The following is a 13,910-nucleotide window of genomic DNA, read 5'->3' as shown; positions in this document are numbered from 1 at the left end:
GAGGGTACATACCTCAACATCATCAAAGCCATCTATGAAAAACCCACCGCGAGTATCATTCTCAATGGAGAAAAACTGAGAGCTTTTCCCCTAAGGTAGGGAACACAGCAGGGATGTCCATTATCACCACTGCTATTCAACATAGTACTGGAAGTCCTACCCTCAACAATCAGACAAAAAAAAGAAATTAAAGGCGTCCAAATAGGCAAAGAAGAAGCCAAACTATCACTCTTTGCAGATGATATGATACTTTATGTGGAAAACCCAAAAGACTCTACTCCAAGTCTGCTACAACTTGTACAGGAATTTAGTAAAGTGTCAGGATACAAAATCAATGCACAGAAATCAGTTGCATTTCTATACACCACCACCAAGACAGAAGAAAGAGAAATTAAGGAGTCAATCCCATTTACAATTGCACCCAAAACCGTAAGATCTAGGAATAAACCTAACCAAAGAGGCAAAGAATCTGTACTCAGAAACCTATAAAGTACTCATGAAAGAAATTGAGGAACACACAAAGAAATGGAAAAATGTTCCATGCACATGGATTGGAAGAACAAATACTGTGAAAATGTCTATGCTACCTAAAGCAATCTACACATTTAACACAATCCCTAACAAAATACCATCCATTTTTTCCAAAGAAATGGAACAAACAATCCTAAAATTTATATAGAGCCAGAAAAGACCTCAAATAGCCAGAGGAATGTTGAAAAAGAAAGCTAAAGTTGGTGGCATCACAATTCCAGACTTCAAGCTCTATTACAAAGCTGTCATCATCAAGACAGCGTGGTACTGGCACAAAAACAGACACATAGATCAGTGGAACAGAACAGAGTGCCCAGAAACAGACCCTCAACTCTATGGTCAACTAATCTTCGACAAAGCAGGAAAGAATGTTCAATGGAAAAAAAGACAGTCTCTTCAACAAATGGTGTTAGAAAAATTGGACAGCCACATGCAGAAAAATGAAACTGGACTATTTCCTTATACTGCATACGAAAATAGACTCAAAATGGATGAAGGACCTAAATGTGAAAAAGGAATCCATCAAAATCCTTGAGGAAAACAGAGGCAGCAACCTCTTCGACCTCAGCCACAGCAACTTCTTCCTAGGAACATCGCCAAAGGCAAGGGAAGCAAGGGCAAAAATGAACTATTGGGACTTAATCAAGATCAAAAGCTTTTGCACAGCAAAGGAAACAGTCAACAAAACCAAAAGACAACTGACAGAACTGGAGAAGATATTTGCAAATGTCATATCAGATAAAGGGCTAGTATCCAAAATCTGTAAAGAACTTATCAAACTCAACACCCAAAGAACAAATAATCCAATCAAGAAACGGGCAGAGGACATAAACAGACATTTCTGCAAAGACATCCAAATGGCCAACAGACATGTGAAAAAGTGCTCCACATCACGCGGCATCAGGGAAATACAGATCAAAACCACAATGAGATACCACCTCACGCCAGTCAGAATGGCTGAAATTAACAAGTCAGGAAATGACAGATGCTGGCAAGGATGTGGAGAAAGGGGAACCCTCCTACACTGTTGGTGGGAATGCAAGCTGGTGCAACCACTCTGGAAAACAGCATGGAGGTTCCTCAGAAAGTTGAAAATAGAGCTACCCTACGACCCAGCAATTGCACTAGTGGGTACTTACCCTAAAGATACAAATGTAATGATCTGAAGGGGCATGTGCACCCAAATGTTATTAGCAGCAATGTCTATAATAGCCAAACTATGGAAAGAACCTAGATGTCCATCAACAGATGAATGGATAAAGAAGATTTTATATATAAATATCATATATATTTAACTATTACATATATGATATTTATATATAAATATAAATAATATGGAATACTATGCAGCCATCAAAAGAAATGAAATCTTGCCATTTGCGACGACATGAATGGAACCAGAGGGTATTACGCTGAATGAAACAAGTCAATCCGAGAAAGGCAATTATCATATGATCTCCCTGATATGAGGAAGTTGAGAGGCAATGTGGGGGATTGGTGGGGTAGGAAAGGAATAAATGAAACAAGATGGGATCGGGAGAGAGACAAACCATTAGGGACTCTTAATCTCACAAAACAAACTAAGGGTTGCCGGGAGGAGTGGGGGAGGGAGAGGGTGGTTGGGCTGTGGACATTAGGGAAGGTATGTGCTATGTTGAGTGCTGTGAAGTGTGTAAACCTGGCAATTCACAAACCTATACCCCTGGGGCTAATAATACATTATACGTTAATAAAAATTATTTTTAAAATGTAAAAAAATTATTATTATCATCACTATTATATAAAAACTGTGTTATCTTGAGCTTACATGAGCATGCAGCATTTTGAACATGAGTCCAGTAAATTCAATGCTAGAAAGAGACTTTCCAAAAGCCATGGCAGGAATAAAGAAAGATTAGGAATACCAGTTCTACAACCATCCAGATACAGAGCAACTACCGGCTTTCTCAGTTCCTAGTTTTATGACTATGTTGACCTTAACTGTTCATGAGAGAATAAATACGATCTGCTTAGAGAAGAGTGCCTGCTATGTAGAAAAACTCGTTACGTTATATCTCATTCCTAGTGAATCCACGGCTGCTTTGAGAAAAATACCTCCTTTTGTAATATAAACAATTTATCTGGTAAAATATCATACACACTTCAAAATGCTTATAACAAAAAACATGTAATATATAAATCTCATTTTAAGCTCTTTAAGTGAAAATTAAGTCTGTCCCTCTCTCTCTCTCTCTCTCTCTCTCACACACACACACACAATCCCAAGCCCAAAGTTGCTAATGTAGAAATCCCTTCAATTTCTCTATACTTCTCTTCTAAATCAGATACCCATTTGTACCAAATGCTGATGTCATTTATAAGTACTGGAAACTGGAGAGATGGTCTCTACGTCATTCCTTCATCCATCCAGATGTTTGGAATTCAGAGTTACCTGTTTCTTTAGGGCTGCCTTCCCAGGCCGGAGAGAATCTAGGTTCAGTTGTGCATTAATGTGTTTCATCTTCTCCATGCAGGTGTCTATTAGACCAGCTGAAAGATAAAATCCAAAACAATCAAAAGGATATTCCATTCCCAAATAAGTTGAAATCACATATAACAAAGTCTCCAAAAAATAATGCTTTATATTTCTGAGCAACTTCATTTTGATATTTTCAGGGAGAAATTAACAAATCAGAGAAAAAGAAAGAGAACTAAAATGTTTAACAACTTGAATGTTTTCGATTTAGTATGATACTTCCAAAACCTACTTTATGGTTTAAGGTATGCATAATTCATTTTAATAGCAAATCACAACAGAAATTACTAGGCTTGATGTTGCCTTATTCTCTTTAACTCTAAGACCTATGTTCTCCGATTAGAGAGGAAAAATCACCATCCTCTAGAAGGGAAATATATATGAAAATGCAGGATCATCTAACACTGTTGTTATTGCTATCAAAACTATGTGGGTGTGGGCTTTTTTTCAAGTATGCAATCTGTGCCAGTTATTATGAAACTAAGTGATGTGTTTCTTCTTACAGTTTCCCCACTAGGGACACCTGGGTGGCTCAGTCAGTTAAGTGTCCAACTCCTGATTTTGGTTCAGGTCGTGATCTCAGGGTCATGGGATCAGCTGCATATCAGGTTCCATGCTCAGCGTGGCGTCTGCTTGTCCCTCTCCCTCGGCCCCTCCCCTCACTCATAATCTCTCTCTCTCAAATAAGTAAAATCATAAAAATAAATAAATAAATAAAAAGCTTCCCTAATGTTTATATATTCTCTAGATTAATAATCAGTACTCAAAAAATAATCTACATGTGTAATCTTTATTTTAAAAGTAATACATGTTTACCGTTTTTCTACATGAGAAAAATGTTTTAGTCACTGAGATTTTAAAGTTCTTTACATTCTGAATCCAAAGAAAATTAAAAGAAACAAGCAGCAAAATATATGAATTGACAATATACCATAGCAGTTGAGTCATGTGGCTCACCTTTCAAAGCATGTTTCTGAGCTCTTCTACTGACAGCCAAAAGTGACATCAGTGCATTTGCAGCAACTCTTTTCAGGACATCCTTGGAAGATTTCCCTTCATAGCACTGCAAAGAACGTATACCAAACTGCCTTGAAAAAAAACTTTATCTGGAGCAAAACCGTTGTGAATAAAAGATGTGGTCTATTTAAAAGGTATTGCCAGGTTTCAACTACTCCATGAAATTCACTGGAACCTGATAAATCATTAAGATTTCAGACTGAGAATGCTCCGTGTGAATGAGACTGTAGAAGAAACTTAAAATGTAGAAAAGAGCAACAGTCATTTTCAAAGGCTCATCATGTAAAGGAAGAACTGTGCACTTAACTCAAATTCACCAGGAATGTACGTACATATATGTAACTTATTAAAAAGGGCCTTGACTAAACGGCTGAATAGGAAAACTGCCATCAAATCCCCCCTATCTTCTTCTTGAGACACATCCCTCCCTCAATTTCCACCCTATACACCCCTATACCTCAGGGAATGTTGTTCTTTCCATCCTGCGTTTCTACAGTCACATTTATCTGTCATAGTACATACTCTCTCCTTTTAAAAAATTGTGGGCTAAACTATTTCAGGTAAATACTAGGTATCATATAATGTCACATTCAAGTATACACTATCATAAAGCCATTATCATGCCTAACATATTTAATAATTTATTGGTATCAACCTAATATCCAGTCCAAATTCAGATTTTTCCCTTGCCTCAAAAATGTCTCCTTATGGTTGTTTTAGTGGAATCAGCACCCAATAAAGCCCTCACAGCCTATCAATAGATCTCCTAAATCTAGAGCACCTGCCATTTTCACACCTCCCAAACCACCCACCAGGGTTTTTCATTTCGTTCCGTTCATATTGTTAGTTGTTGAATAAACCAGATCAGTCATCCTAAGGAATGCCCCACATCCTGGGTTTGACTGCTTCCTTGTGACGATTTGAACTTGTCTTCTCCGCTCTGTATTTCTCATTTACCAGGTGCTATAGTTCTAAAGGCTTGAGTACATTCAGGTGAAATCTTTTGTGATAAGATTCTCATGTGGATATACACATAAAGTTTAATTACAATTCCAAAGGATCCATAAATTCAAGTGTAAGAACTAGAAGTTCCTCATATGATTTATAAATATTAGCTATAACTCACATTTGCAATTTTTCCTTTCACCAGTAATTTTCAATGATCTGGTTTTATAATATCATATTAAAATCAAGCTCAAAATACAATCTTACATAAAATACAGTATAGCATACACAGATGCAACTTCACTCTCCCTGATTAGCCTATACCCAACAACGTGACACCCGAGGAGCCTGTGGGGGTGGGGGGCTGTGGGGGGCCTTCCAGCCCCACAACCAGGGGAAGTGTGATGCCATCCTAAATACCTTACCTAGGCTGCTGCCTCTAACCAGGCAGTTCCGTATCTGGCCAATGAGTTCGATATTAAATGCCCAGACCCAGGCTGCTTGATAAAGATCATGCTAATGTGACCTTGAAGAAGGTGGGGGGAGGGGGGGGAGGAAGAAAACTATTTCGGATAATGAATATGTGTGGAGTATAATCATTGTAGCTAATTATGAGCATCCTAATTTGCCTATAAACTTAATCTTCACCACTAATAAGAAAACTGCTCTCCTATACACACCCTTACTGAACCTGAATGCATTAATGTTTTGAGGAAAACCAAAATGATCTCACTGAAATCTATTACTCATCTACACTCTGCAGCAATGAGGGAGAAAACAGCGGTAAAAATTCTAGGGAAACAGTCATGCACGTAAATGTGTCCCTTATTCCCTCATGAAATCTCACTGAAATGACAGAAATGGGATTAAACACCAGACAGACACAGAGGAGTGAGTACTCACTCACTCAGTCACACAGTCAGGAAACCAGGAAGCAGACGGACGAATAGCAAACGCAGCGGAAGGCTTGAGAAGGTGGAATACCACCCGCTCTGTACAATGAATTGCCAGCGGCTAAGGGAACTCAGCACCAGGTTCCCCTGGAAGTGAAAACGAAGGAAGATTACTTGAAAAATCTCTGAGAACCAGTTCGAGGACCAGATTTTGCCCATGATCCCCCCAACTCCGCACAGCCAAGCCGCTCCTCCTCCCCACCTTTGCAAGAAACCGGGGATTTAGTCCCTGGAGAGGGTGAACTAAAAGCCCTCTGAACGGGCAAAGACAAGGCACAGTTGCAGGCGAGCGTATTACACTGAAAACAGGATTAAGTGAAATGTGCAAACTGATTTCTGAGACAGCTGCTCTCTTCCTCTTACTTTGTGGCAAAACACTTGGCAGCTGGGTTTTCACCTCCAGGCAGGAGACCAGAAGATTCTTCCCTCGGGAATGCGACAAGCTCAGAAAGGCAGGCCACAGACGGCGGGGGCCGAAGTCCTCACACAGCACCGCCTGCAGCTGACGGTGCACTCTGCTGCCCAGGGCTTCCAGTCTACTTCCCATCTCCCAGTTTCAACCGCCACAGACCACCAAGATGACCACATACGTGAGAGAAGCCCTAACCAGAACACAGAAACCAAAATAGTCAAAAAGGAAGAAAAGAGAAATTATGTAAGAAGAAAACTTACTAAGAGCTGCAAACGTACAGAACACACAAAGTAGGGGGGATGCCAGTTAAGTAGGAGTTCAGATGGAAAGAACCCCACAAGGGGCACCTGTGTGTCGTCAGTGGAGCTTGCGACTCTTGGCTTTGGCTCATGTCATGATCTCAAATCAGGAGAGGGAGCCCCGTGTCGGGCTCCACACTGTGCACAGGCAATGTTTGAGATTTTTTCTCGCTCTCCCTCTGCCCCCTCCCACTTCTGCGCTCTGTCTAAAGTAAACAACTAAATCTTTAAAAGAAAAAAAGAATAATAAGAAGAATCCTCAAGAGAGGTCAGACAATGAATTAAACAGACTCCGCCCACAAACTTCATCTGGAAAATGCAGAATGCTGGAGACAGAAAAAAATTCTTAAAACTCCCAGGTGAGAGAAACCAGACATCATAATGGCTTCAGATCTTTCCACAGTACTAGGAGAAGTTAAAGGGAAGAGACAAGGCCTCCTCAATTCTGAAGTGAATGACTTCTATGACTTCTAATCTAGAATCCTCACTAGACTAAACTATAAATTTAATGTAAGGTTAGAAAAAGACTGTCCGGATCTCAAAAGAGACTCTTACACGCACCTTTACTCTGCAAGGTATCAGACAACAGACTCTACCCAAAGGAACGTGGAAAGCAGGAAAAGGAGAACCGGAGAGACCTGTGAACACAGCAAACAGCAGAGAGGTAGAGGAATTCCCCAGGACGAAGGTGAATGGAGATGCCAGGATCATACTGGGCGACATGCAGGGCCAGAAGGAACTAGGAGTGATTTCTTCCAGAACATGAAGCTGACATCAGTTCCCACATGTCTATATAGACTGAGAGGACATTCAATTGCTGGAAAGGAGCACGGAGCTTATCAGTGACAATAGAAAACTTAGCAAATTAAAAAATAATACAATAATTATGTCTAAGGAAAATGGAAGCTGTGAAGTTCGACCGTGTGCAGCACTTTCACAGACTCACTACCACATGCGGCCTCCTCTCTCGCCACCGTGAAGACGTCGGATAGCAGGGAAAGGAGAGGGGAGCCCACTGTGGCCAGGTAGGTGGTTGGGGCCTGGAAAGGGAATTCAAGTCTCATGTCCCAAAGCAGGAAGTCAACAGAAAATGTTTAAAATGGAATAACCAAGACAGAATAATACAGCATGTTACAGACTTGGAAGGGAAACATAAAACAATCACCTAAAAGAGGCAGGAGTAGCTGCCTCTAAGAAGAGGGAGATGAAGGAAAGGGACAGAAGTCTTCTCCTTTGGATACAAAACTTATAAACCTGTTTGGCACTCTAAAATGTATACACAAACTGATATGAAAGCCAAAAACTAAAAACAAAAAAAGAAATAAGCAGGATTAACTTCTAGTAAATCACATATTTTTCAACATAGACTGAAGGTCAGAGTAGAGGATTTAGTTTCTGCCATTTTCCATGCAGCACTTCCTGCAGACTGAAAAGTCGCTCTGAGCATCTGTGCACAGAGCAGGAGCACGTGAGCAGGAGCACGTGAGCAGGAGCACGGGGCTCAAAGCGCCGGAAGCCCAGGAGGCAAGAAGGCGGAGGCTAAGACTCCATGTCCAATAGCTGAAGCGACAGACAACCAGCTACTGGGTGACACAGTCACACACAAGAGGAGAAATCAATCAAGAGGATACAGAGCAAGAAACAGCATGTCTTTGGGACAACCATAGGAAGAAAGAAAATCAGGACTCAATGTAACTTATTTAAATTTTATGTTCTGTTTAGATCTAATTCCTTCTATACATGAAGTGATGTAGGTATTCTAGATCAAGACTCTACTTCCTTTCCAAAAGGCACTGATATAAAGAACGGGGTTTTTAATTACAGTGAACACTCACTGACACAGCAGTATCTCAAATAGATAAGCCTTTTCTAACAGATTAACTCTTGAACGTCACCATTCACTAAACACTTGTGCAAAATCTACCTTCTAAAATGTGAAATTAGAGTTTGTTCTTTCCTTTCATTATTATCCTTAGATATCAGACCAAATATAAGGAGCAAAATTAATTCAACATCTCAATTATGAGCAAAATCTATTATGTATATTATATGTCTTTGCAAATGAATTATATCATCTCACTGGGGAAGGCAAAATCTCTATTAAGTCAAATATGTTCAGTATGTATGGTCAACAGATAATACGGTCTCTATGGCCAAAAAATATACCTCATAGGACATATATGTCAAAAGACAGAATAGTTTCTAAGAGAATATTCAAATCCTCAAACCTCCTCAAAATGGAATTATGAAAAAATAAACTTGCACATAATTTAAGACATAAATACCAAATGCAATCTTTCAATTTGTATCCCCCATGGGGGAGTACAGTAAAGCAGCCATTGAAAAGATTCTTTGCCAAGACCTTTTAATTGAAGTTACAGCATAACAATCTGTTACGAGGACTGAGCTCTAGGGCCAGCTTATACAAACTTAATACAATCCTCTCAGTTCGCATTTGCATTTTAAGAACTGAATTACAAGAGGTTAATTGATATGCTTAGGGTGGCACATCCAATATTTTTGAGTAAGGTAATAAACCTCTGAAGGTCATCAATTTTAGTATACTATTTCTTCTGACCATTTAAAGACTGTAGTTTCCTTTCTTTTATATAAAACCTGGCACAATACACAGCCTACATGCATGTGTAATAAGAAACCTATGTAATTTATTATTATTTGTTGCTGGTTTATGTATTTGATTAACATTTTAAATCACATATCATCTTTATATAGGGCAGAGCAAAGAAAACATAATAGCATTTGTAGTTTAATAAAGCTCATTAATAAATGTCCCATCTCATGTGAGACATACATTTCCTCATAAGTATGTCACAGGGACACTTCCTTTACTTTCTTTGTCTTAAACTTGCTTGTGCCCTTCTAACAAATGTCATATATTTATATTCTACTGTTTATATGAATAAGAAGAGTGTGATTTATTAGAAGAAACAGTTTATATAATTGGTTAAAGTATCCATATCCACACAGAAGGCTTTACATCTTTTATAATTTGGAGGAAATGGAGAGGAAAATTGGCTAGTCATTAGGAAAATCATTGAGATACCCTGTGGCTCTAGGATACCTCATTTTCTTTGGCCAAGAAGGTAACAGCAAAGGATTATAAATGATAACTTTTATAATGAATAATATTACAAAATATTAAGAAAAAATAAGGAGCAAGAAAAAATTTTTAAATTCCTGTGGCAAAGAATTTTTCCTATGTACATTTATTTTAATCTGGTGCATCAACCAACAGGGACCCATATTTATCATAGGTGTAATCATGATTCCTTGAAGCAGCACGGCCAGTAAGTGAGAGAAAACAGCTAGGAAATAAGACAGCTTTGGTTTGGCCTGGCTGGAGGTCTTTACATTTCACCTGGTCCAGGAGGACTGGCTGCGGTCAAGGCTCCCAGAGCTACTGGGCATTCCTGGCCTGGGCAGGGGAGAAGGGCAGATGCACACCCCTACCCCCGCTACCCCCCAACCCCAGCTGAGGGCCAGAAAAGGAGGGGTGACTCCAGAAATCATTTCCACTCCCTGGAGGGGAAGGAATGTCGGTAAGAGCGAAGGCCCCTTCCCTAGGGAAAAAAGCTCTACTGAAGCCAAAGTCAGGAGATTCATACGGCAAAGGTGTGAATTTGAGTTTCCTCTCTAATACTCTTTAAAGTGCAAAATCAGACTCAGTTAATCAAATAGAGCCCATGTTCTGATGGGGAACGAGATAGTTGGGACACTATCCAGCTTTGGTTTTAAGCTAAGAAGAGCTGAGTGGAGGGAGGGAGGCTACAGCCTCCCCAGACTGACTGACTTTGAGCGATGCTGTGAGGATCTTTTCCCGCTGGAGTCCAGCTTCTGAAGCTGCTACTGGAGACAGGAGAAAATGTCGGAGGCCCTGTATCAGTCTCCGTATCTGTGCTCTGAAAGTAACTGTGTGCCGGCCAAAGGAGAGGAAGACAGAAGTCCCCCAAGAGCACGAGCCCCACCTTCAGCGGGTGGGTTCCTACTGGACCAGGAGCCGTCCTTGCCTCTTGCAGCCTTGTCTGCTTCGCAACATAATGGGAACTGCTGCACACAACACACAAGTGGTCATGCCAGCAAGATCTGTACAGCCATAACTCCCAGACGCAGATAAGCGGCAAAAATTCCCAAATTCAAAGCAGCCAAGAGAGAGTAACATATCAGCAAACTGGAGTAACCTGCCTTTATGAAACATGGCTGACTGACAGGGGAATGGATGGAAGCACATCCATTAAGGCACAAGTCTAATTCTTTTCCACCTCCCAGCAAGAAGATAAAAATCATAAAACCGTATGATTATTAAAAAGGGAGATTCTTAATATTGAAAAATCTAGCAATTTCCTATTTGTAAAAATGACTACACAACTTAGGAAACACTTGGGAGGTTTTTCTGGTTAATCTACTTATAAAATCATACTTCGTGATTTTAGAATGTTTCTCGATGAACAAAATTCTTGGTTCATATTTTAGGATTGCAAAAAGTAAGTTTATAAGATAAGTTCATAAGGCAACGTGGCTTAGAAAGGTGGCATTTTCCCATAAATGTACCAACGAAGTCCGCCCATTTCTATAGACAAACCACCTTAAATATATGTAATTTACTTACATAAAATCAAAAGTTGTTTAGATGAATATATGTTTAGAGATGTAGAAATATCTTTAAAATGGCAAGACATTATGAATTATAGCTGCATTCCTGAAATATAACCATTTTGGTTCTACAACGGCACACTGTATTTTGGGAAACGAATGGATTTAGATTTCTAATATTTCATTTGGAAATTTTACATCATAATCATTAAAGAAACTAGTCAACATCAGAAACCAGGACTGGAGATGAGATGCTTAATTTAACTTTACATGCTTTTGTTTCATGTAAATGTCATAATGAACACTAATTGCTTTTTAACTTGAATGAGTAAAAAAAATTTTTACAAGGCCAAGACTGAAAGTGGATTTATTTAAATATTAAGCAAAGTTTTTGAAAGGTCAAGATATCACATACCTGAAGAATTACTTCATTAAGTCGTTCTAGAGATTTCTGATTTTCCTGAGTTTTATCAAGAAGTGAAGCCACTGACGGACCCTGGCATTCATTTGCCTTATCCTTATCTCGGAGATGCCTTTTCGCTTCCTCCGTCAAGAGAACAGAAAGGAACTGCAGGCCGGCGGTAGATAACGTAGGGCACGTGGTAGACAAACCCACACATGTGCACCACATGTCTGAGGGAGAGAATACTTTCTATGTAATGTTTGAAACATCTTCAATATTAAAGAAGTGAATCAGATCAATTTGAGTAATTAAGTTTATAGCCTTTTTATTTCTAATGAAGTAAACCCATCAATATTTATAAGTATCATGAGAATAACTCTAGTGCTTAAAAGTAATTTAAACAGTCAATATGGAAGACAACAGAATCAAGGAGCTGATTTAATCTCATTTCATTCTTTTTATATGGGCTCTTTTTGGTATGAAAGTGTGTGTGTGTGTGTGTGTGTGTGTGTGTGTGTGTGTGTTCACAAAACCACATACACACAACATTTGCTAAGACCCCAAATAAGAGGATTATATATAGATGAGTACTGATCCCTCTGGGGTCTTTTGGAATCCACAAAGTCTCTGGAGTTTTTAACTTTGTAATTTTTATTTCAGCGCTTACCTAGACAAAATTTCATGGGACTGTACTCTGAATTATCTAGATCACCACTATATAACTGTGTTTCTGTTGTCAAACAAGTTGATGCTAAACAGTACTTACAAGACTTAGTGCACAGTGCGGCTTGGTGCAGAACCAACTTAGTGGTAGTTCAGAATATAGAACAAGAGTGGTTATGCACAAATTTGCAAACATAACACAAATTAGAAAGAATAGGCAAGCCAACTCAAAAGAATCTACACTGAATCAGTCATTATTAATTTCCTATTATGATCACTGATTTCATCAAAGAAACATCTGATATGTTATCTCAATTGTATTAATTTCAGTAACACTGGTTTACAATTTTGTTATGTTTTACTTTTATATCATTTGGAATTTATACTTGTATAAGAGTTATAACCATAAGAACTTCTACCTAGATTTAGGCTAAAAGAAATTCTTATTTTCTTAACTAATACAAGAAAAATAATTTAGTGAGAGTGGCATTTCATGAGAATTATGTTCATTTAAATGATGCCTAAATATGACTCAGGTCTGAGAAAAGACTCTTTTAGAGAACACAAGTTACAAAATGGCCAAAAGATGTTTTAAGTTTGTATAACATATGGGATGGAAACTAAAAACGAACAAAGACAACTCCATGACAAGGAATAGCAACAATCATTAGTTTTATTTTCATAAGCATTACTTTATCAAAGCTAGCTGTTTATGTAGTAACTTATTTCTGATTAGCACCATATTACATAAACTGTGTATACACGTTTTGTAGAAAGATTCTGAATTTACTACATCCTTATTTTATCACTAGGGGAAGTGTCAGGGAAACAGGCTGAAAGCAGGGGCCAGCAAACTTTTTCTGTAAAGGGTCAGAGAGGAAGTGAGTATTTTACACTTCACAGTCACAGGCCTTTATCACAGCTTTTCAGCTCTACCACTGTAGCAGGAAAGCAGCCTCAGGCAACAAGTAAATGAGAAAGAGTAGTGCCTGCCTGATACAATCTCATTTACCAAAACAAGCAGCAGGCCGCATCTGCCCGCTTGACCGTAGGTGTCCCACATGAGTCAACCTTGCTTTATATTAGCAGTGACTCAGATGGTAAACTAAATTTCCTCACCATGGATAAGAAAATCTCAATTACACAATCTCTTTCAGTTTTTAACAAAATAATGATTTCTAAATGGACACTATTCCTCTTAGGTAAACTCAGAACTTTAGGTTATCTTTAGGTAACAAACAATTTTGCTTCTTACTAAACATGTATTTCCCCATAAAACTTACTTCAACACTACCACTCTGGTTACAAAATGTATCTTATCATCCATCTAATTCTATAGAATGATCAAATGATAAAGTAAAATGTGAAAAATATAAGTTAACTTAATTAGTGGTAACTTGGAAGCTTAAAGAACTCAATTTTCAATTCATTTAAACTAGCTTTTTTTAAAAAAGTAACATAAATGTTATTTATATGCATTTATGTTTTTAAAAGTCTTCCTGCTGGGGCGCCTAGGTGGCTCAGTGGGTTAAAGCCTCTGCCTTCAGCTCAGGTCATGATC

General features: G+C 38.7%; 1 protein-coding gene across 3 annotated transcripts in view; it reads right to left on the bottom strand.

The window, feature by feature from the left end:
- The window catches only part of RTTN (rotatin), a 156,186-nt gene that overhangs the window by 21,559 nt on the left and 120,717 nt on the right, over nucleotides 1-13,910 (bottom strand). For all 3 annotated transcript variants that reach the window (XM_059138929.1, XM_059138928.1, XM_059138930.1), the window contains 3 exons: nucleotides 11,699-11,916; nucleotides 4,004-4,109; nucleotides 2,963-3,060 (listed from right to left, as the gene is read on the bottom strand). In XM_059138929.1, coding sequence (XP_058994912.1) covers nucleotides 2,963-3,060; nucleotides 4,004-4,109; nucleotides 11,699-11,916 — 422 coding nt within the window. The remainder of the gene's footprint in view (nucleotides 1-2,962; nucleotides 3,061-4,003; nucleotides 4,110-11,698; nucleotides 11,917-13,910) is intronic.

Source organism: Mustela lutreola, chromosome 11, assembly GCF_030435805.1.
Source record: "Mustela lutreola isolate mMusLut2 chromosome 11, mMusLut2.pri, whole genome shotgun sequence".
NCBI lineage: Eukaryota > Metazoa > Chordata > Mammalia > Carnivora > Mustelidae > Mustela > Mustela lutreola.
The sequence above is the reverse complement of the archived record's forward strand: the minus strand, read 5'-3'. Positions and strand labels throughout refer to the sequence as shown.